Source organism: Lagopus leucura, unplaced genomic scaffold, assembly GCF_019238085.1.
Source record: "Lagopus leucura isolate 7727_CA_CO unplaced genomic scaffold, USGS_WTPT01 Super-Scaffold_100157, whole genome shotgun sequence".
NCBI classification, from domain to species: Eukaryota; Metazoa; Chordata; class Aves; order Galliformes; family Phasianidae; genus Lagopus; species Lagopus leucura.
The window spans coordinates 25072342-25096896 of record NW_024962334.1 but is presented as its reverse complement, the minus strand read 5'-3'; the positions used below and the strand labels follow the sequence as shown (position 1 = coordinate 25096896).

The following is a 24555-nucleotide window of genomic DNA, read 5'->3' as shown; positions in this document are numbered from 1 at the left end:
GACACCATTGTCAAACCTACAGACAATTGTCAAAAGCCACCAGATTGGTCAGGCAAGATTTGTCTTTTGTGAAGCTGTGCTGGCTGTCATGGATCACCTCCTCATCTCATATGTCCCTTAAGATAGCTCCCAGAAAGATCTATTTCATGATTTTCTCAGGCACAGATATGAGGCTCACATGCCTCTAGTACCTTGGGTCCTCGTTTCCCCCTTTCTTAAAAATGGGAGTGATGTTTCCCTTTTTCCATTACCTTGGTCTTCACCTGACAGCTGCAACTTTTCACACATGATGGATAGCAACTTGGCAACTACGTCAGCCAGCTCCTTCAGGACCCTGGGATGCACATCTTCTGCATCCCATAGAGTTGTAGACATTCAGTCTCATCAGGTGATCTCAAATTTGCTCTTCTCATAAAGTGCCTGAGAAGAGGCGCTTTATTTGTTTTGTTGAGGATTTCCAGAATGAAAATAGTGAAGCCTTAATTCATTAAAATATCTGTATATATCTTGCTCTGGTTGATGCAAGAAAAAATACATAAAACTTGTATATTCATGTATGTGCTTAGTGATGTTCTCCTGACCCTACCTGCACTTCTGTAACTATGACTGCAGGCCACAGTAACTGGTTAGTGTAAGGAGTGCGTATCCATCTGCTGGATGACTGAGAAAATAATACCTGGAGGCAAGGAGAAGCGGGATGCCCTTATCCTTTTATTTCCTCTAGCAATCTCAGATTAGTCTCTTCACTTGAAATCCTCTGAAGACCACTGCTGCAATTTTATAATAACCCTGACTGTATATTGCTATGTCATATTACTATGACTTTTAACCTCACAGAATTCAGAGTAAGCTGCACTCAGCTGGAGCATGGTTTAGGGGCCACTTCAGCATATATGACCCAGGAATACATAGGAGAAAATGGGCTAAATGAGACATCTTCCATTTACTGTGCTCATTCTCCACCAAAAGTGTCATGCTTATGTTAGCCCTGATAGATGTTGAGTAACCAGCTCTTAAAACTTAACATCTTAAGCATTTTATTTCCATATTTCACTAGTCTTACCACTAGAAAAATTTCCCAAGGCTTAACCAAAATCTGCTTGCAGCATTCTAAGCCTACTGCTTTTTATTCTATCCATGATGGTCTTGGAAGATGGATTATTTTCTCCTCCTTTAAAAGAGCCTCTTACGTTCATGCTAACAGACGGCCTGCATGCTCCCTACCATCTTCCCATCCATGAGCTAGACCTCATATTGCAAGCTTTTCTCAGAAATAATATTTCTTAGCTTTCTACCTACAGTATAACCCCTCTGTACATCATATCCCCTGTATCTAAGGCCACCAAAGATCCTATCTAACCACTATGTTATGTATGTATGCATCTAAGCATATTTTATATATTTATATGTACATATAGTACCAATTATATGAAATAAATATTCTGAAGCTTCAGTAGTTTTCCAGACAAATGAATGTTGGAATAGATTTAGATTAACTAACTAACTTGTTCCTTGATAAATACAATGTAGGCACACCCCCTGAATATTTCTGAGATGTCCAGAAAATGAATGTATTTTAAACTGAAAGATATATCCTCTAAATTTTTTTACTTTACTATACTATATGTGTAATTCTCTCATGGAGTATATATATATATTTTTTTAACAGTAATTACATTATGAATCATCTATGATTATTTGGAAAACCTCACATTGCAACAAATCAAAACACCGGTAGAGGGCAATAGTGTTGCACATAAAAGGCCAACAGACCTTTAGCAAAATCACTTAGATGCAGGGAAAAAACGAGTCTGTCATGTTCTGTACAAGTATTAAAGAAATAAAAATATTTCTGTATAGACTACGTATTTTTTGCTATTGAAACATATTTTTTCCTTATCCTAATAATATTCCTCCTAATGATTCTTATGGGCTGGCCCAAATTCAGCAACACATGTTCTAGTCTATCTTTTGCTAGATCAGATCACAAACTTAGTTTATTAGTTTAAGTTTAATACATATTTTATAAATTAAAATTAATTACATTCCCTAAAGCAGAAAATTAGAACAACAAGCCATTTCACTTTGTGGTAGCAAAATGTCAATAGGATAATATTAAGTACATGCATTTTATTCAAATGTAGATTGACATCACATTTACAGAGAAGATCATGTGGTCATGATCATGTGGTCATTCAACATGCCTTTGCAAAGTAAATTAAATTCAACAACAGTATTAATATAAATCGACTTTGAAAATTGTAAGTTAATTGAAAGGGTTTTGTTTCTTTTTTTTTTTTCTTTCTAAAACTCTTCAAGTAAACAGGAGAACATGAACAGCCGTTTACCAATCTACTGCGCTATACTACAGCTTTACTTCATACTAGCATTAGGTGAGCCATCATACAAGCTCACCATGTTCTGTATCTGTAATTCCCCATCCCTAGATGGGGCCAAAATCAAGGCCAGATTGGATGGGGAGGCTGGTGGCCTTGTGGCAGGGGTGTTGGAGATTCATGATCCTTGAGGTTCCTTCCAACCCAGGTCATTTTGTGATTCTGTGAACTTCGGGGGTTTGATTTGAATTAGTGCTAAACTTATTCCCACAGACTAAATGTTCATTTCTCATCAAAGCACTACCATTATACTCTAAGATCGTGTCTCTTGGCTTAGTATCACTTGAACAGGATTTAGTTTGGGCAGCTAGATTTTTCTCTACGAAAATCAATTGTGGTTATTAGGACAACGTGGAGATTGACTTCAGAAGCACACTCCTGAACTGATGTGCCATTGCAGGTATACTTGGAAGGTAAGGATTTAATTGATTAAAATGCCATAAAGGACAATATTCTGGGTGTTCGAAGTATTTTTATTATTTTCAGATCTAGGATGGTCTAGGATGCAAAGAATCTTAGTAGCTCTAGCATCTGTAATGAGAAATACTTCACCTGTTATTAAGAAATTATCTTCAGAAACATGGTCTTCAGCATGTACATTAAAGAATATTCTATTGTCTCTACAGTTCAGATTACGTACTAAACTCTTGCAGATGATTGAACAATGAAGGCAGATTGTGTGCCAGCTGAGGAAATTTAAGCAATCTCAATCTACATGCTTCTGCCCCATATTTGTGTAGCCTTTTTACATTAAAAAAAAATAACAAACCCAACCATACAGCTAAAAGGGTTTTCCAAGATATGCAAAAACTACATCAATAATGTAAATATAAATAAAATTACCTGATTGACATGATCTAGCTTAGGACAGGGTCTTCCACCATTGTAGGGCTTTTCACGGAGCCATTTTGACCGAACTTTTACCCCACTTCCACAGGATTTACTGCAGCGAGACCAATTGGACCACTCACTGAGCTTGCAGTCTGAAGGACATGGAATAATACAGGCTTCCTCAATATAACCTGTGTGAATGGAAAAGAAAGTGAAATCTCTTCAGCGTGTCATTCTGCCACTTCTCCCTGAAGCCCTCATCTGGTTCATTTAGATTGTCCAAAGTTTGACTTGACAAGACTGTGAATAGAGAGATTTCTTCATAATTAGGGCTAAATTAAATTCTGCAGAAAATTGACACATATAACTGGAGACTGTGATAGAGTAACAGCTGAGCATCCTCACTACTATCTGATTATGATTCACATTCATCAGATTTCAGCATTCAAAATTTCTGACAGCAATAGTGTAATTGACTAACCCATCCTTTGTTTCATCATTCTTATACCATGAAGCAATTCATTTTTGAACAAAAGAAGGTTTAATTAAAAGCCTCTTCCATAACTGTAAAAAGTAAGCTGCAGTTATTAAATATATATATATATATCCAACTGAATGAAAAAATTCATCTCTTGTCAGCACAGAACAGGGGAACTTAACACCTTGTGACCTTTCTAAAGCTAGAAAAAGAGTGGTCTGCCACATTAATGATGTGCCGATTAACAACCATCTGCCCCCAGTAACACACTGAATAATTGCACTGAATGGAAAAGCAGATGTTTGGTTTGGATAAGTCATCAGCCCTGAGAGGCTGGAAAGGGGAAGAACATGGTCTGTTGGGAGTAACATGAAGCCTCAATTCACTGAGTAAGAGAAAATGACTTTCTTTAAAAGCAACATATGCCACAGCTCTATGAAGTGTGTCATTTATGCCAATATTTACAGCAGAAGATATAAAACCTCAGCAAAAAAGTTGGCTTTTGCAGTATATATACTACAACATCCTAAACTTTAATGACCTACCATCTTCCCTTTTTTGTATCATATGTTAAACACATTTACTGTTGGCAAAAGTTGACAGTAATTATAAAAAAAACCCTTAGTACATATAAAAGTGAATTCAAGTATTTAATAAGCAGCTGGAAAATTAATACTTACATGGATAAGACAATTCTCAAATGAATGGCATAGTTATATATATTTCTCACATAACATAATTTAAAAAAATTATATTAAATACAGTCACTGCCATTTTCATCTGAGCCGATCTTTGCAGCTTTGTTTTTAACTTGTACTTCTAAATAAAGCTATCATTTCTCTTCTGAAGCAGCCAATACATAACAATCACTTGTAATATATAAAAAAATCAAAACTCTTAAGAGATCTCATTTCTATATATCTATTTCCATCTGTTTCTGTGTAAAATTCAGAATATTTTATAACCAAATTCAGATGATGGTTTTAGTCTAGCTAGTTCTCCTCTACTTGGAACTTCTAGATATTTGAATAGTTTAAATATATATAGCCTGTCCTGAAAGTGAGCATTGCAGAACTATTGTTTATTAAATGTATCTTCCTTAATATGACTAGAATGCTATCAGCTTACACTACATGTTCATTAAGTATCCCTGGCCATTTATTCAGTGATACTGTATGAAAGGTATACTGTGTTAGACAAAATGTATTTTTGAAGATCATATCTCTGCAAATCGGAGGTGGTGACACACTTTGCCCTGCAGCAGTAGATGCAAAATTGATTACATTTCACCTTAACTCACATCTCTGCGTTAGTCTTGGAAATCAGAGGTACCTGACTGCAAAGATATATTTTACACCGAACTTCCACTTCATAAATGTCCAGCTCTGTACCTTTATCAGAAATTAGCATTCAACAAGCTTTCTTAGGTGCTATACAAAATAATGTATGCAAACCTTTAAGAAATTACTGAATTAAAATTCACAGCAGAAAAGAAGTTAAAATAAGTAAATGAAAGAAAAAAAGAATAGTGATATTTACTGTCTAATGAAGATCTAAGTACTCTTTCTAAACTTGCTTGAGATTCTGATATGCTGCATTAATTTTAAAATCTTAAATTTCTGTACTGGAGAAACCTACAATAACACAATTATACCATTTAGCATTCATTAAATTTCTGCATCTGACAATGGTTTGGTTTTTCAGTGTAAAGCCAGGAATTGGACATGATTATGCTTGTGCTTCCCTTGCAACTTGGAATATTCTATAATTCTATGGCTCTTTACAGAAGGGACATACTAAGGGAGAATGGTGGAAAGAGTAAATAAAGTCAAGTAGATGGAAGAGAAAAATAAATAGCTGAGAAAATAGTAAAGAAAATTGTGAAGACAAATACACATAGGAAGAGAAAATAAAAAAAAAGGAGAAAAGATACAGACATTCTGCCCAAAGCAATACCTTGGCAATGCACAAACAGAATGAAATTCTCTCAAGAGTCTATTCAGGTATCAGAGCAAAACAGAATTAAGAATGTTCCCACAAATAAAAACAGTGAACTAAAGGAAGAAATAATAATAATAATAATAATAATAATAATAACAATAATAAAAACACACTAATTTGGCATATCATTTTTATTCTCTAGAAGATTAATGTGTAGAATGAAAATGAAAAGACCCTTGTTATATCTGACATTAAAAAGTTTCTGGTGTACTCATTCTTTGGTATCTTTTATTCCTCTCAGACACTTCACTGTTTCAGCTTAAAAATCTGTTTAGTATTTAGCTATGCCCCTGGTCTCCCTTGGAACCTAGGCAGAAGCAGACTTCAAATTGCTAGCAGATATTTCTTTAGCCAAGAAAGATGGCTGAATATTAAAAGTTACATGCTGCAAATGACAGACTGTGCTCCATTTACCACTCTTCTAATGCCAATTTTTAGAAAACGTTTCTCCAAAGCAAGTCATCATCTCAGATGTCTTCTGTACATCTAATGTCAACATATCTTAAAATTTTAGGATGAATAAGGATAATAACCTCTGGAAATTCATAGCAATCACCTACAAATCAAAGAAAACTGATGTTCAGGAAGTTTGAAAAATGTATACTCTTTTTTTTGTTTGTTTGTTGGTTTGCTTGTTTTCCTTTAGAGTAGGGATGACTTTAATATATTTCTGGTACCTGTATTTGTAAACTTTGACCATTCTGTAAACATTTTATTGAGAAGAGAATATACTGTGATATAACAGAATTACACTAAAAATACAGAAACATAAAAAAAAAAAGAAAGAAAAAGGACATGCAAATGAGACTAGTGATGCAGTACGTAGTTCCTGATGTGAAAAGGACATAAGTGGGGCCTTTTTTCAGTTTTCAGTCTTGTTCCTACTGATTTAATCATCCTTGAGAGGGTGCAACTTCTATTAAACACTGTAAAAATGTATTAAAGAAACAGTTCGCTAAAGCCCGAGGGCAGAAGGATGTCTATACGATGGAATATCACACAATTATATCTCACATTCAGGTTGCGTAATACAATTACAGCAAATTGCATGCTACAGCCTTGAGGTTTAAAGAACAAGCAAAAACAGGACAGATGCAGAGGGACGAAAAGGAATGAAAGCAGGGAAGTGGCTGTGAAGAAAAACAGAAGTAAGTAAGAAGATGAGAGACAGTGAAATAGCTGACCAACTCAGCAAAGACTAAAGATATATGCATTGGACATCTGCAGTTCATGTCCTGCCTGCTGCTTATCGTCTTGCTGACTGAAGTCTTCCACTGCACACTTCCTTTAGCTCTTCATATTCTTTGTAACATATGAAGACTGAAAAGATGAAATCTTGGGATACTGTGGTACAGTATCAGCCTTTTGTCTGTAAGGTACAGAATGGTCCTAGAAAGTAACATTCACCTCTTCAGGTCTACTCTTTTTTCCCAGTCAGTAGTTTCTCAACTGTTTCAGCTCCTATTAGCTGAACTTCGCAAGGCTACAAAATGGTCAGTTGTCTACTATGAATGAGAACATGGATATTCTATCATTAAAGATTTGATACACAATTTAACAAATGCCTTAAACTGCAAAGAGTATGAACTGAATTTGTTATTAAATTGAAATTGCTTACTGCCTCACTGCTAACTGGTAACAAAACCTGCACTCCTCGAACAAGTAATTAACAGATGTGCTGGACAATTTCCAATGAGGAACTTAAATGGACTGCACACTTTGTCTAAAGACAGAACAAGTTAGTTAGGTTAGATTCCAATTTTCCCCACACAAACTGTAATTCACAATGTGTAAGTACAGACCAACTACTTATGTTGAAGAATGCAGACATAAAGAACATAATGGAAAGTCTTTACATTTACTCTTTTGTCCTCAGGACTGACAGAATTATGTTCTTGCTTTCACAAATAAAATGTTATGCTATGTTTCCAAGAAAAAAACTGCAATGTCAAAGTAATGATTTATGTTCTTCAGCATAGTTTTTTGGGTCTTTTTTGTTCAGTGTTTTGGTGTTCTTTTGTCCAATTGGTTGGTTGGTTTGTGTTTTGCTTTTTTTTTTTTTTTTTTTTTTTTTTGCCATGAAATACAAAGTTCTAGGATTCTATCTTCCAGGACAAAAGAAAAAAAAAAAAAAAAAAAAAGCAAAACCCAACAAAAAAAAACAATAATAATGTCTCCTCCCCAACACCTGAAAAATAAAGCAAAACAATCGAAACCCACAAAATCTCATGACTGTATTTCAGTTGTAACAGGATTTTGCAGGATTACGTTTTACAGGATGAAAGTTACAACTGAGAGCATTCATACTTCTGCCTGTCCATGGAAAAACATACTGCACTTCATACGATTATTTTTTTTTTTCTTTCCAGAATTGCTCTTTCAAAACCTTAAAATCTGAGGGCAATTATTAATGCCTAACCAGCATTTCTGTCTCTGGTGAACTAAACACAGAGTCTTTGGGTTGATGGGGGACTGCCTCATAATTGCTGTACTGTTGACAGACCAAACATGCTGAAACTATAATGCAGAGATCCATGCTAGTAACTGCAGTGCGGGGCAACAGGTAGTACAAGTATTCCAAGAGAATACATAACGGGACAAATACAGCATCCTGTATGTGAAAAAAAATACTGGGAGATATATATGCTATGAAACTACAAGGTACCCTAATAACAGTTTGAGAACCTAAGCATACTGTCATATTGAATTATAAGCTCTTATGGGAAATACATGAATTTTAGAATAAACACGCAACAGAAAGTCTCAATTAAATTTTAACACTCCTATTTTTTTTGTTGGCAAATTTGTATTACTTCAGGTTAGAATATTGGAAGTGTACAAAAAGATTTTTAAAAGTCCTAATACAAGCGGTTATACCAAGTTCTAACTGTTGTCTTAGAAAACACAGACACTGTTATAAACTACAAGATTTTACTATCACACACATAAGCAATTAAATACAAAATTTCTTGATTCACATGGATATTCCCAGCAGCTGTTGTAAAAGTATTCACTGATACGCAGATATTCCTCTCTAATCCCCTGCATAAGCCTTGTAGCCATGGAGGGCTTTGTAGAATCAGCACAAATCAATGCATCTCATTTAATTAATGCTAAAGGGGGAAATAACCTCACATTAATAAGGCAAGGCAGCAGACAAACTATCCTGGACTGGTTGACTGTGCCTAAGGTATTAGCAGTAAACTGACATGAATTAAGAAGGGTAATACGACCTATATAAAAATGCTGCATCTGTTTGCCATGCTACTATGCCTGGCTCTGCTACACACACACAAATGCAAACTCTTCTCAGCTTATGTGGGTCATAATTTGTAGTCTATGATGGAGGAAAACAAAATATTGTTGAATAAACATTATAGTTCATAAGCATGGCAGTGGCCTGCTTCTGATTTCGTCAATACAAAAAATCCAAGATATGCTTTAAAGGGAGCAGAAAGAGACTGCTTTGATTCTTTTCACAAACACATGAAAACATACTGCTGGAAGTCACCTGTTGCTATTCACAGAACTCTAGTATAGTAGCATTGATAGGGATAAAGTGATGAAAAGCAACTGCTGCTTTTCTAATGGAAAAAAAGCCCCAGAAAATCTCTCACGTAAGTATCAAATCAACTGGATATTTTTTAATTTGTCCAGTAAAATTATCAAATTAGCAATGAAATAAAGAAAGAACAATGCATATGTCTTCCATTGAAGAGACAAGCTAAACAACAGGTCATTTCATCTGACAATGCCACAGCTGCTGTCAAGCGTCAGCTGTTAGCTTCTGCCCACACATTGCAGAACTAATATTACTGACAAATACAAAAGCAGAATTTTTAAATGGCTGCTGAATGCTACTAACTCCTTTATCAATAAATGTAACTCAAATTTGGAAAAACAAATGAAGGGAAAATCAAATTATTAGATATATGTAATAATTGGGGGAAAAAAAACAGTGAATAAAAACAAAATACAAAAAAGCATCTTATCCTTCTGCAGCTGAAACTAAGCAGTTTTCAGCTGCTTGGGATTTGTTTTGAACTACTTTCCAATCTACAGAAAGCTAAGGACCTTGTTCAGAAGGATTTTTCCCCTACCCTTTCACTATTCACACCTAGCAACAAGAGTTAAATAGTTAATGACATTTTACCTTTCCTTGTCTCAGAGTTATGGTCACTCCTGAGTTTTTGACAAACCTGCTCATGCTTGTGATTTCATAGCTGCACTCAAATTCTCATCTATTACTGCGCAAAGTCTCTTACAAGTGTACTCATATAGGGGTCTTCCTCATGTTATACCCTTCCTTTAGCTCCTCAGCTTCTGTGAAACTCAATTATTTTTTCCCAAATCTTTTGAACTGAGATGTGTCAAGCAGTAAAAAAAGCTCTGAAGTATTTACTTCTGTGTTCTTGTTCATCTTCTCTTTTTTGAGGAAGATTGAACTGTGATTATAAACAAACACATTGTGCATTTTCTTTTTGGCATTGCAGAGCAGGTCTGTCTTTTGATTCTTCCCACTCAAAACAGCATGACTTGCAATGCAGACTTATTCATGGCTTCATAAATTTACATGGCAATACTTTGATTTTCTTATGCCTTTTTAGTACAGCACATGGCATATTCCATGATATATTAAAAACATCAGTGTGGGGACAGTTTGTCCCTTTTGTCAGATTAGAGGACTATGTTGAAGTACAATTATCTCTATATTCTATCTCATTATTTCACAGTGTCATGAAATAACAAAAATTCAAGTAAAAGTCGGGCAATACAAAAAAATAATCCTTAAATAATAATCTTGATTTCTTTCTTAATTCAAGCTGATTTGAAAAATCATATCCCATTTGTGATTATATACTGTACTACTTTGAAAAGAAATAACATATTCATAGAACCAACAGTGAAACTGATTTCTGAACAAAGCAGATGACATAGCAGACAACCCTTATCCTTCTTTGGACCAGTTATAAAATTAGTGAAAAATTCAGTGCTATCATTTCTGCAGGGAAATAAACAACTTTGTTAGAATTTACAAAAATAACCCAAGCAAGTTTGAGTTATGAGACCTGTCAAGTTTAGCTTGAAAACCTAAAAGTAGATTGATGGGAAGCCACAAGGCACTTTTATTTGCTAGCAGGTGGGATAACCATTTTGATACCACAGAAGTCCCTTGTTGATTTGGCATAAAATAGCTTTTATGTTTGTTCTTAAAGACAAAAAATACAGCACGATGAAATCTAGAGATGATATCAAACTAAAGAACTGTCATATAGCAAGGGCATGAAAACAACAAGAAAACATCATAAATGTTGAAAAGATATAAGATTTAACTGGCAAAACAGCAACTTATACATGTTGAGCAAAATAAAACAAATCATTGGAACATAATCCATGAATACAAAGTAGATATTCAGAAAAGGCGAACACACAGTGAAATTAGATTGAAACATCTATGTCATCTGTCCTAGCCCCTTTGTAACTGCAAAAATATGCTAAATCTGAAAAATGCTGAAGGCAGACAATAAATTAGATAACCCTTAGAAATAGTATGTACTGTGGTTATGTACAATATCTATCAATGGTAGAGTGTTGTCCTAAAAGAGCTACTGGAAACTGTAATTTTAGGGACATATTCTTTAACATCAGTTTAATTCCTTAGCATCAAAGTCAGTTTAAATATCTGATTTCCTGTGCACCTGATATACCCGTCAGATAATTTTAGGATACACAAACAACAGCAATTCTAAGTTTCACCTGCCCATACGTTACAACATAAATAAGATAGAGGCACTCCTTCCTTCAAATGGAACTGATGAGGAAATGCACATAGATGCCTTGTGCCTGAGTATCAGAAACACGTAATGCATCAGGGAAAAATTAAAAATCAAAGAATAATAAAAAAAAAAAACAACAAGCCATGCAGAAAAAACAACAAAACAACCGCAACAGCAAACAAACAAACATCAAAACATCAAAGGATTCTAGCTTTCCATCCCACAATAATCACAGCAATGAATGACTCAAAAACATTTCCAGTTTACAAAGAGAGCAAGAAGAGATTTCAGATTTCCAGTCAGAAAAATGGGAAAAATGAAAATTGTAAAAAGAAAAAGAAAATAGACCTATGCTATTTTATATTTTGGGAAGATTCTCTCTGGAGTCTACTAGTGCTAATGGCATATAAACTGTAACCCTGGGTATAGTAAACACAATAACAGTACGTTGTCAGTAATTATTTCACTTATTGTGTGTGTAGAGGACATTAACTGATAAAATCCATTAGACTGGAAACTGCCATCATAAAGAGTTATAACGGTAAAGAAAGATGGCTGAGAAATTTTTAATTCCTCCTTTCTCACTCTCTTATTCTTGCTATGGAACTCCTTTGATTTTTATTATTAATGTTATTATTATTACTTATATTATTTTACTTATATTATTATTAAATTATTTTATTTTAAGCTCTGTTTTAAGCTATTTGCTGCTATTAAGGTTATTGAAAAATAGAAATACAGTGAGCTGAAGTTATATAGTGCAAAACCTCTGTAACATCCTGAGGAAATTCTGCATTTCACAGAAAAATGGTTTGGTATCTGGATTAGCTAAACTTCTCACCACTACTCCTGCATGTGTTTTTACCTCTCTTTGGGTTTATGAGTGTAGTGTAAAACAGAAAGCAGATATTCTAGTAACTTCCCATTCCATACCACTGTGGCCAGATACTGAATGTGCACTGCCAGGGTTTCAAAGCAGCTAAGCCCATGCCTGTTCTACATAAAAGAACAATTTCCATCTCTGTTTGCAAATTACCTAAAGCAGCACATTACTTACTATGCACAGCACCTATAATTTGATCTTGGATGGACACTTTCTATTTTCCTTACATTTTCCCTGGGCTACTGTCACAAAACCTGATAGCCCACATTCTTCAAATCAACAATAACAGACATTAGGCCATCAGACCCTCTGTATTGCCATAGACTTCCATTCTTTCACTAATTTCCACTTTTCACTGACCAAGGGTGCTCTGCACTCAATGCTGCAAGAATACTACTTTCCCACATGGGGTCACATTTAGTTAAAGACAACAAAGAAATTGTATTTTGGTGACTTCTGAACATTTCAGATTGTTTCACACTTTTTTCAGCTTTCCCTACGAATCTTCTGAAGAGCTTTCTGATTCCCTCAGGATAACCACCAAACACAGGCAGATCTGTGCTCATACAGCTGCTGGTCATTACAGATGGCTGTTTTCTGGTCCCACAAAGAATGCAAATAGTCTCAGTCAGAATGAGAATATGTTGAATGTGCTTTTAAATCTGTCTAAGAGGACAAAATTGGGCTTAATTCCTTGTGGACCTCAATACATAGAGTAAACAGCTGAGAATTTAACTAAACAATAGAACATGTACTCAGAGAGATTTTCTTTCCCATGAGAGTTTAAGACTTAGGTATTTTTTCAGCAATTTCAAAATGAGACACATAAAATAAGACAATGGAAAAAAATAAGCCAAATTCAAATTTTGGATATGTATTTAAAAACTTAGGTTTTTTTTTTTTCTTTGTTTGTTTTTTGCCTTTGGTATACATTAGCAGCAACAAAAATAAAAAGATAAAATTTATTTAGAGTAAAAAGAGAAAATTCTTTACAAAATTATCTTCCAGCTTTGCTTTGAGACATTAGGATCTTAAGTGTATGCTTACTTTTCTATCTAACCACAAAGATGTCTCAGCTTAGCTTCGTACAGTCAGGAGATTGTACTGTACCCTTGCTCTATACGGAATTAATAGCATTAATTCATAAGATTCCCTTAAGAAATTTAAATATTTTGTTATTAACTATTTTAACTTCATTCCGGTAAAGAAATAAAATTTCTGACACCTTAATTTAACATTATTGCAATATGTGTATATACAAACTAAACTTACATTGACTTCTGAATTGCACCCTGCTCTTCAAACCAATAGTTCAGATACACTTCTGCATTGCAAGCAGGAGAACAGACGAACACAGAAACTCCAGTGGTGAAAATTAGCACATTTCTGGCTCACTGAAAATCAGAAAGTGCCAATTTTGATCCTAACACTGCAGATGCATCCATTTCAGGAACATGAGTGTTCCCTGCAGGAGCAACATGAATACAAGGACTATAAAGTCTTTAAGGAATCTGCATTTCCACATGACAGAATTACACAGAAATAGTGTTATGCGCTGTTGATCTCAAACCAAAGCATATCTATTAAGGAGCTGAGGAGGGTAAAAAGGGTAGAGATAAGGCTATTTAAGGAGATTAGAGCTATCTAAAGATTCTGTTTTTATTCAAATTCATGGAAAGAAATAATTTTCATCTTTCTCAAAACAGTCCTGTGCTGTCCATGCTTATTTTTTAAGGATTTAACCCTCCTAAGTATTCTCAAATTTGCAAGAACAGTTATCAGGAAAAATGATAAGATTTTTCCTTCATTTCTTAAAATACCTAATTTACTAGTATTTAATTTTAAATACTACACTGTAGCAATCAGTACAAAGTTCATTGTTTTGTGAATCATCAGTGAAATGTCTTTTAAGAAACATACAAAATGTGCACTGTGTTTGAAGATATCTTGTGACAAAAATCTGCCTAAACAATAAATATCAATCTGCTATTTCTACCTGCACAGATATAAATGGAACACATATGTAAACAGATGAAAACAGAGATCTTTAAATACCATGACTGTTGCATCGTGATGTTTCCACAAGTCTACTGTTCTGATCATAGCATGCCATGGCCTGGTAACGATAGCCTTGTCCACATTCCTTGATGTCTCCTTGCACCTTCATTCCCAGCAATACTTCCACTTTGCCCTCTGGTAAAATACAGTCTGACCAATTTCCCACAGGCTGTGCGCTGTATTTATCACATGGACAAAACTGATTCTCAATCAGAGGATATAACTGAGAATTCCTGCATTTATCTTTTTTCTTACTTTTTCCTGGAAAGAAAAAAAAAATATTTTAGAAAGTTTATATCGGTTTACATCTCCAAAAAATTTCATTTATCCATTCTTAAGACAATTCCTCCAACAAAGATAAACCTCAGGCTTAAGTTAGCAAATTTAAGTGCTTTAAATCAAATATGCATTCCCAAAATTAGTTAGATTAATTCTATTTCTTTAGGTTAATGACTTTTATTTCCTAAGGAATTAATGCCTAAAGTCTGTACACATGTAATGCTCTTTAAAGATAAAGTCATATATTTTTGTTTACTTTGGATAAATGTTCTTGTGGGGTATGTTTTAAAAAAGTTAGTAATTAAACAAATATATGATTTTTGGTCTACTAAGGGAAAAAAAAACAGTTCAATAAAAAAAAATTCTCTGGATAAAACTTTCTCAAGTGAAAGAAAATTGCAAGAGAAAGTAACATACAGCTTTGTCACAGTAGTAATTTTTTTCAAAATTTGAAAACACTTTCATTTCATTACCTGTTGTCACACATTTGTTAATAATTACCATTCCTATGAATGTAAAGAGCTCCTTCTGTGAACTCATGTTTTTCTCCTAATCTGATTTTCCTTGTTTAACTCAGTGTACACATCTACCCGTCTGCAAACCCCATTAAATTTACTTTTAATCTCCTTTATGGCAAAGTTTGGTCTATTTTCTTTCCCATATAAAACAGCTTATGTAATAAATGTAAAAGTCTTTGCAGAACAGTTTGAAAGATTCCTGTTTCTTAGATTATACTATAAATTAATATTCTGCAATATTCTCCTTGTTTTTCAAAAGCATTGGACAGAACTTTGCAGCACCTTTATGATTACATTTACTATTGCTTTTGTTTAAAATAAAAACAAGGTACTTTTAGAAAATAATTTCCTCTTCTGACAACACAACTTTTTATTAAAAATACCCCTCTCTTTGAAACCCTCATCTTCCCTTGGATAATTATGAATGCATACCCAGTTAACCTTTATGGCAACTGTGTAGCACATTGCAATAGGTGTAACACCATATTGCTGCTTTAGCTAGTCTGAAGAGGTAATTCAGGACAGGGAAGTACCTCACCTGGCAGAGTAGATAGTGTGATAGGATAATTGACCATTTCTTGCTTTGTTTCTAAATCTATTTTTCCTCCTCGTGCAGAAGCAAATCTGGCATAAAGTTCACTGGAGTTGCAAGACAGTCACAATGAACCTTCTTGAAGATCATGAATTATTTACTCTTCACAGATCTTTTGATTTACAACAGCATGAAGTGACTGATAGGGATTTTATGCTATCATATTCTTTCTGAAACTGCTAATGGGCACCTCCCTTAGCTAGCTTTTCTCCTCCACAGATAACACAGACTAATTGGCAAATAGTGCTGTGACACAGGCCAAATCTTACACTTCAGGTTTCAGTTATAACTTGAAAATAGAAAAGTTTTGTGTTTTTTTTTTTTCCCCTCTTCATTTCATGCAGAAGTAAAAGAGCAAGTTTAAAGAAAGAAATTGAAGAAAAAGTGTTCTTCAAAGTGGCAGTGGGTTTATCACACAGAGCAAGTAAAAGTTTCTGGAAAAGGATTAAATGTTATTGGAAAACTTTTTATTCTGTTAATACAACCTCAGGAAATTTCAAGGGACACCACTGCCTCAAACACATAGAGCATCACAAGACTGAGCATCTGCAATAAAGAGAAAAATCACCCCAAAAAGAGCATTCTCAGTAGTGGCAAAAATAAGGCAGAAAATTAAGCAGAAGACAACAGAAGAAGTGAGAATATAAAGAACTGTAAAGAAAAAATATTCAGCTCCTTCCTGTGTTATTCTTACTCCTCTCTAGCCACCTCCCTATGTTCAAGAGTTGTAAGGGAAGCTTTAATCGAAACAGTTAATAAAAGATGTATTATCTTCCTTGTTATTCTTACCAATAAGAATGCGTTTTCTTGTTCTAACTCCTCCACAGTCCCCATTGCAGGAAGAAAACTTTGACCAGTTTGTAAACTGACAATCATCTTGACAGGGAATCTGACATGTCTGTGTTAACGATGGTAAGGGGCCAGCATACTTAAGGCACTCACTGATGTCAGCCTGTCCTCCATCTTGTCTGCGACAAGTAATTGCTGGAAGCAAAAAACGAATTGGATTCAGTTTGGCAATTTTTCATGAACATCTATAATTTACTAAGTCTACAGCACACTACCAAAAAATCACACTGAAAGCCCAGAATATCTACGCAACAAACGAAAATTTGTTGTTTATTATATCTTAAATGAATGCATTTGATCTTTCTGAATGACTCTTTTGAGATTCTCTTTAATTTACTATTTCTTTATCAGTACATAGCAGGAAAAAAACTCACTGACAACTGTAAATATTATGTTACCCATGTTATCACCACGTTATCCATATCTGTTATGCTGATTTTCACAGTATCATTACATTATTCCTGGAGAAAAGCTATAATTCTGACATTAAAAAACTTGCATTGCCATTTTCAGTAGCTGTGTAGCACATAAGAAACAAAACTCTATCAAAAGCTTATATGTTAGAAAGGAAAGACATAATATTTAGAAATACATTCTGGATAATACTTTGCCACTTGCAACAGTATTGCAGCCCAACTTTTTTTACCAATTTTTGGTTTTTGAAAGAAGACTGAAAGACAAATTATATTTGCAATGGGTGAAGTACCAATAAACAGAGATGCAACGCTTTATAAAAGGACAGCCACATCCTAAACAAAAGCTTTTGACAGGAAAAATAAAAAAGACATTCTTAAAAAACTACAGGTGACACTAAAGGAAGTAGTAGAATGCAAGGATTCAAAAAGAATGGGGCTGTCTCATCCACTTAATCTTTAACAGTGTTCTATTGTTGCTCCTCATGGATAAATTATTTTTGTTGTTTTGTTTTGTTTTTTTTTTTAAACATGGTTCTTTATCCATTATTCTAACCTAAGCCTATGTAAATCTTATTTCCTAGCCCCAAACAACATAAAAGTTATTTTGCAGTAAGATTGAAAATTTCCAGTTGTTTGTTCACACAACAGAATCACATTTATGCTTATTCACATTTCACAGCACACAGTATATGCAGTATCTCATAATGACTGTGAAAGTAATTTGGATCACCCATTGCTGCAGCAACATTGCATCCAAACACAATATATCATTCTCTAAACATATGAAGGAATACCATGCTTTATTTTACATTCTGCTCCATCATTTAAACATAGTACTTCAACTGTACTGTCAGTAATTGTTTTACTGGTATGTGAATTAAAAAAAATGTAAATTTTTGCATCCCAAGTATTATGGTATAATCATGCTGAACTGTTGAAGAAAAAATGGGTTTGAAAACAAGTTTCCAAAATAAAACAAAATTGGCTATAAATTATTTTTTCTTTCTTTTTTTTTTTTAAAAAAAAGGAAGAATACTTGAAGAAGCAAGGGTTTTTTCTGTTTATTTGTTTGTTTTTTAAAGACTGTTGCAAGGTAATTTCAAATGTGACATGTGCAAGCCTCCCTGCCGATTTATTTCATGATAAAACAGCTTTTTTCTATTGATAGTTCTAAACTAAATTTTTATTTCATGATGACTGTAGTAAGCTGAACATGATGATGAGAATGGTCTCTTCCAAACCCATGTACCTACTAAAATATCCAAAGGTCCTGAGTGAATTGCTTTTGCTATACTTTTGTGCGAAAACACTGAAAGAAAGGGAGGCTTGTTTTTCCAGAGACCTAAGCAAACCATTTCCCTGATCCTTGACTGCCCTTTGGTTCAGCGGTGCCAGTACTGTTTGCTATAGGGTCAGTATGGCATTAAGTTGTGCTTACTGGGGGATTGACCAGCCGTATATTGTCTAATACAATTAATCTGTCAAATCCTATTAATATTGGTGGATTTATACAAAGAAACCTCCTCTTTTTTCTTATTTTTTTCCCCAGATGTCATGGTTCAAAGAGAAAAAGTAAGTATCTAAAAACTGAAAATCCAGACAACTATTTTAATGATGAACGGTACATGCCATAGTATTTCTACAGTTACACAAATATGGAAAACCATAGGTCAAACCAGCATCTTCTAATGCAGGCCTGGACTATGGTTTTGGATTCTTGTGAGATAATATACAGCATATATCCCAAGGTAAAAACATAGTTTAGACAAGTTCTACTATGTGGAAATTCACAGAGTCTATATCCTGTCTTGTGTTTATCCTTGGAATGTATGCACATCAGCAAAACTAATTTCATTTCATTTTCAGAGAGACAAAGGCCAACATTTTTAGCAATGAAAACTATACTTACCAAAGGACTAAAATATACTTCACTGATTAATTCAATAAATTTTAATAATCAACCTCAGAAGTTTGATAGCCATATTAAATACTGCCCCTCCATCTTATTCTTTGATAGGCCATAAACACTGTTAATTTGAGAACATACTTCCTTACAAGCAAACTGAGTATTTTTAAAGCCAATATTCTTTCCAATTTTCTTGATTATTAAACATTACTCAGAGATAAGTATTCAGTCTGCTATAAATTTTCTTCAGAAACATATTAGTGCATCTAATTTACATCAAGCAGACCCAGGTGAAAAGTTCCACTAGGGATTAACACCAAGCTGTTTGTTTTTTGGTTTTTGGGTTGTTTTTTTTTTTTCAGATTAAATGTCAGTTATACTGTACCAATCAAAGGAGGAAAACTCTTCATTCTTGAGACCCAAATATTTCACCTTAATAACAACACAAATTAAAGGACAGCTTGGCATTCCAAATCAATTCCTGAATCTTAATTTTCAGAGAGCCTGTCCATAACTATTCATATTACTTCTATTTGACAGGACTTGGATACATTTTACAGATTCAGGTATCTACTTGAAAGGTTTATAACTCCATGTGACAGTTAGAAGGGTGCGTATTTTTCCATTATTTGAAGTAGGGATTTTGACAACTGTATACATTTATATGTATTAATATAGCATTAATACATTATTTTGGCCAGTCATCAGTAATGCCCTTATTTCTAACATAGATGTTAAGAGTACAATCTACTTTTTCAACACACAGGCTAATTCGGGCAAACCCCAACCCTGCATCTTTGAACAAATGCATGGTTCTTTAATTATATTGAATAAATGTCACTGAGATCAATGGTTAACTTATTATTCAGGGCAATATCTTCAACTTCTATAAAGCTATGCAGTGTCAAACTAATTATTTGGCCTATACAATCATGTCACATTTATTACTGACATTAGCAGTAAGTGGAAAGAGTGTGGCTCTTCTACTACTGAATTAAGCACAAGTAATTGTTAAGTGAAAGCATAAAGCAGGAGTTTGGCTAATAGAAAAATCAAATTTAACAAGGAAAATATTCACTTAGGAAATTGTTTTGGCATCTAACAATTATAATCCCTCAGAAGAAAGGTGTGAAACAAGCAGCAGTTTAAATTTTCTAGACAAGGAACTTTGATGCAATTAAACTTTATCTGATAGCACCGTTTCCAGTAAGCCATGAGAGATGGCAGGCTAATACATTTGTTGATGGCATAATCAAACACTAAGACTGTATTTGCACAAGTCTTCCTAAGAGTGGATTTATATAAGAATCTTTCCAGCATTGCTCCTATCATCAAGATTTCAATGAGGTGTGAGATTTATTGACCTCAAACATTCCTAGAAATTAGACTGCTTTATGAATGAAAGTGCTCTAATATCATCTGCTTTACCCTATAGTTGTGCTACTATTTTTTAATTTGTTAAATATTTAGTAGTAAAATCATTGTTTCACTTCTAGAAAAGCAAAAAATTATTCCAGAAAATACTAACTTATACCTACTATCAATATTGCCTTGGCTATTACTTCATCATTCTCTGTTTCTATTTCTGCAGGATATGTCAGACTAGACACTGCATTATGAAATATTTCTATCATGATGTATATTAAGCAGGAGTATGTGTCAATAATATTGGGAAAATGCAAGTGCAAGAGTACTTCATGTGACAAAGAGTAACAATGTGTTACTGCTGAATCTTTTCAGGAGATTGCCTGGAGATCTGAGGTCTTGTTTTGGCAATACACCATTAATTTCTCACAGCAATAATAGCTTTGAGCATTACTGTCCAAATTCTTCTGTATGAAAACTGAAGTTGCCCACTGTTACCTGCAGTGACTTTTCAGTCATGAACTACACAGTAGGCCACTGTCATCTGATAAATCTCACTGAAGTAAATATAATAGTTTGTAGCTCCATGAAAGAGCAGCAGTCCATTGTCATTTTGTCTCTTTAACTGTGCTTTCAATAAGAGCACAAAATAGGCACAAGAGCAAATGCCCCCTCCAAGTGAGCAATGCCCAGAGAGAGAGGCTACTGTCACTGCTTATCTACAATGAGAGGAAAATGGTTTTGACCACTGATTCTACCTCTGAGCCTCCTCACGGCTAAAACAAGCCTGTAAGGCCACTTATGTGCTCATAGCAATCCTGGGAAGTTTCCCCCAGTTCCCCCACCCCATGGTCTTTCAAATAATTATTTACATGCTATGAATGAAGAATGGTAAGTCCTCAGGATCAGACCTTTAATAATGGCCAATTCCCAGTGACATCAAGTACAGCCATTCAGAGATATTTCGTCTGACAGCAAGCTTATTAAACCTTCTGCTTAAGTTTTATAAATAACATTCTTCTTGCTATTTGAGAATCTGCTGACAGATTTCACAATTTTCATCCCATTTCTCCTACAAAACTCTGAGGAAGATTTATGGTGGCAAGGACTGCAGGCTGCACATCCTTTTTCAAATCTCTTTTCGGTCACTGGGGTAGCTCTTTCCTGTGCATCCATCCATATACATCATGATGCGATTAGGCTATCGCAGTTTGGGCATATGGGCTGTATCTGCTATGTGTCTTCTTCACTAGCATTGGAATGCGATCCAACAAGCCCTGCTTCAATCTGCAAAGGCTATGGGCAAAACAGACCTTTTTAGCAAGCAAGTTTCTTGGACTTTCCTATATAGTTCAAAAGGGATTTGAACTATATTTCTAAGTTCCTTCAGAACTATATTTCTAAGTTCCTGAGGTTTGCCAGCATCTTAAGATACAAATATAGAATAATGTAAAACTGCTTAAGTTGTTCATAATTTCAAACTTTATATGCTAGTCAAGCAAACTGAATAGATCTCTGAAGTTATCTGTGTGCTAATAAATGTCAGCCATAAGAATTACAAGCAGTCTCCTTAGCACATCCTAACTAGATTTCTCCTCTGTTCCACAGTGTTTTATTGCTTGTAGCACCATAAAATACTAGAAGCCTGACTTCATAAAGCATTTGTTCTACTGTTTCAGATTCTGTATGTTTTATTTTTTTCAGATGACCCATCAAGACATCTGATTAGTTTACTATTGTTAAATTAGAAACAGCACGTGATAATAAACATAACATAAATGCTGCTGCAGTAAAATATGGCTTTTTTTTGTGCTCATCAGTAGGGAAGAGGAACCCTCAGACTCATTGCTGATGCCTTCATATCACCCACTCATGAGTGTTTTGAACTAGAGAAAGTTGAAGTCTTAAGTTACTATGATTATGAAATGCATTCTTGCTCTACTTATCCACTGTTAAAGAACATTTAACTATGACATGACTGCAAATCTTCATTCATCATAAAAAGTAAACACAATTATCATGCCTATCCACCTTGTTCAAGTATGTTCATGACTGTAACAATGAATTTATTTCTCAGGTACTAAGTGCTATGTTATTATGCTTATGTCTAGAAATAGTTCCCCATAATTTGCATGAACATTTTTAAATGGAATTTAGATTTAAAAAAAAATAAATCAAACCCCTCTTTTTTCTCTTTCTTCTGTATTGACCAAGCTTCTAATTTTGTGACATGTTCATTTATACTGACATGACTTGTAACAAAACCTTCATTATACAAGACAGCTAGAAACAGAGCTGTCTTTAACAATGAATCAAAAATCTCAATTTTATGATTTGATCAAGTATCTGTTCTGTCAGGCAAGACCAATGTGACAAAAAGATTGAAGAACGGAAACATGAATAGCAAAGCTGTGATGTAAAGCAAGGCATGCATATGCTATAGCTTTATTCAGACTTATGTTTAGACACAAGCAGTTGTTTTTAATGATTTCTAACTTTTAGTTTTTCCTTCAGATGTAATTATCTTTGTAACTAAAATACAAACAGTACAGTATTTTGTTGAAAATAAAGTACTAATGAAAGCATATATACCTTCATATTATTTTCTTATTTAACACATTTCTTGTTCCCACACGTTACAGCATTCCTGTGTAGACAATCAAATCAGAAAAAGGATAGAAAAAATGGCACCCACTGACATTCATCAGTGCTTGCTGAACAACTCTGAAGATCAAACAGCAGATGTGAACGAAGTGCAGTGGTGAGTGGTGTATTTCAGCAGTGGTGACAGCAATGTAAAAGCCAAACCAGGTTCCAGAAAGCCATGCACAACTGTCATGTCACAAAATGAAGAGCATCTTCTCAGCTTATCTGCTTGAATCAGCTAATAGTGGTGCTTATTTTGAAAAATAATGTTTTGTAGCTGACAATCTGCTTTAAGAAACAGTGTTATTCAGCTCTTTGTACCTGTTGGAGTTTCCATGGAAAGAAATAGGAGGCACTACTTTTGGAGCAATATACACACTAGAAATGAAAGTGTGATTTATAAGCATCAGAAATTTTGGAGAGAACTCTTTTTCAATTGAAAAAGAAATTCTGCTATGCCTACATACTCAACATATAGTAAATATTTGTACAGAAATCAGCAACAAATGCTTAAATATATGTTAAAAAATCCATATTCCAGTATTATATTATAAACAAAGTATCAAAATATTATGCCAAAGATATTTCATATTTCAGTGTTTAGCATTCCCTAATTCTGGGGTGGATAAAGGGGCTTCCACATCTTTTTCTGTATCTATATCAAAAAAATAACCTTTAAATAAATGATGCATAGTAAAGAATTTCTACCATGATATCATGTAAAGTTTTCCATAGCTTACAGAAACTTAATTTATAAGAAGCAAGTATTCAGGAAGAATAAACAGGGAGAGGAGGCAAAACTTCTTCCACGGTCTTCCTTCAAATTCTGGAGAAATCTTTCTAATGCTATCCAGGGCAGAACTCAATCAGCACTGCATTCAGGTCAGCCACCCTACTCTGAGCACACTGCATTAAACCCCCTCTTGCATAGGGGGGAAAAAACAGAGTAATGGGCACCACTAAAAATTCACACTATTTTTATGGCAGAAATTAGTAAGAGGGGAGAGGGTATATATTAATACCCTGTGTTAGAGAAGATCTATATAAAACTGCTCAAACATACTGTCCACATTCAAAAAGCAAATTTTCTGAAGTGCAAACTAAACACATCAGTATTATAGAGAATCGAAGATTTATATTTTCCAAAGTTAATGTTATTTTGTGCAAAACCTCAGCTTTTACTTCCAAGTCATATTCATTGTAAAGCTGCTGAATAAATCATGATATATCTTACTTATCTCAACCAAAATAAAAACTGAACTAGTTTTATTTAGCCTTTGCAGAATTTCAATTTAGACTATTCAGCACATTGCTTGGTATTAAAACACTGAGATACATATAACACAATTTTTTTTTTCTAAATTTAACATTTATAATAATTTTATCATTTATATCAATGGGAAAAGTACTGGGCCAAAAAAAGGCTATGACCTTAATGCTTGTAGATTTAACCACCATAATAGTCCAGAAGATTTTTAGATGCTTGTACTAAGGCACAGAATCATTGATAAATCATTGATTATCATTGCTATCATCGATAAACAAAGAATTGATAAATGA

The 24555-nt window shown here is 34.2% G+C and overlaps 1 protein-coding gene across 1 annotated transcript in view; it reads right to left on the bottom strand.

Moving 5' to 3' along the window:
• THSD7A (thrombospondin type 1 domain containing 7A) overlaps positions 1-24555 on the bottom strand; it is a 245876-nt gene that overhangs the window by 26737 nt on the left and 194584 nt on the right. Inside the window, exons 15-17 of the mRNA XM_042888490.1 lie at positions 16603-16797; positions 14422-14685; positions 3240-3418 (exon numbers count right to left, since the gene is read on the bottom strand). Coding sequence (XP_042744424.1) covers positions 3240-3418; positions 14422-14685; positions 16603-16797 — 638 coding nt within the window. The remainder of the gene's footprint in view (positions 1-3239; positions 3419-14421; positions 14686-16602; positions 16798-24555) is intronic.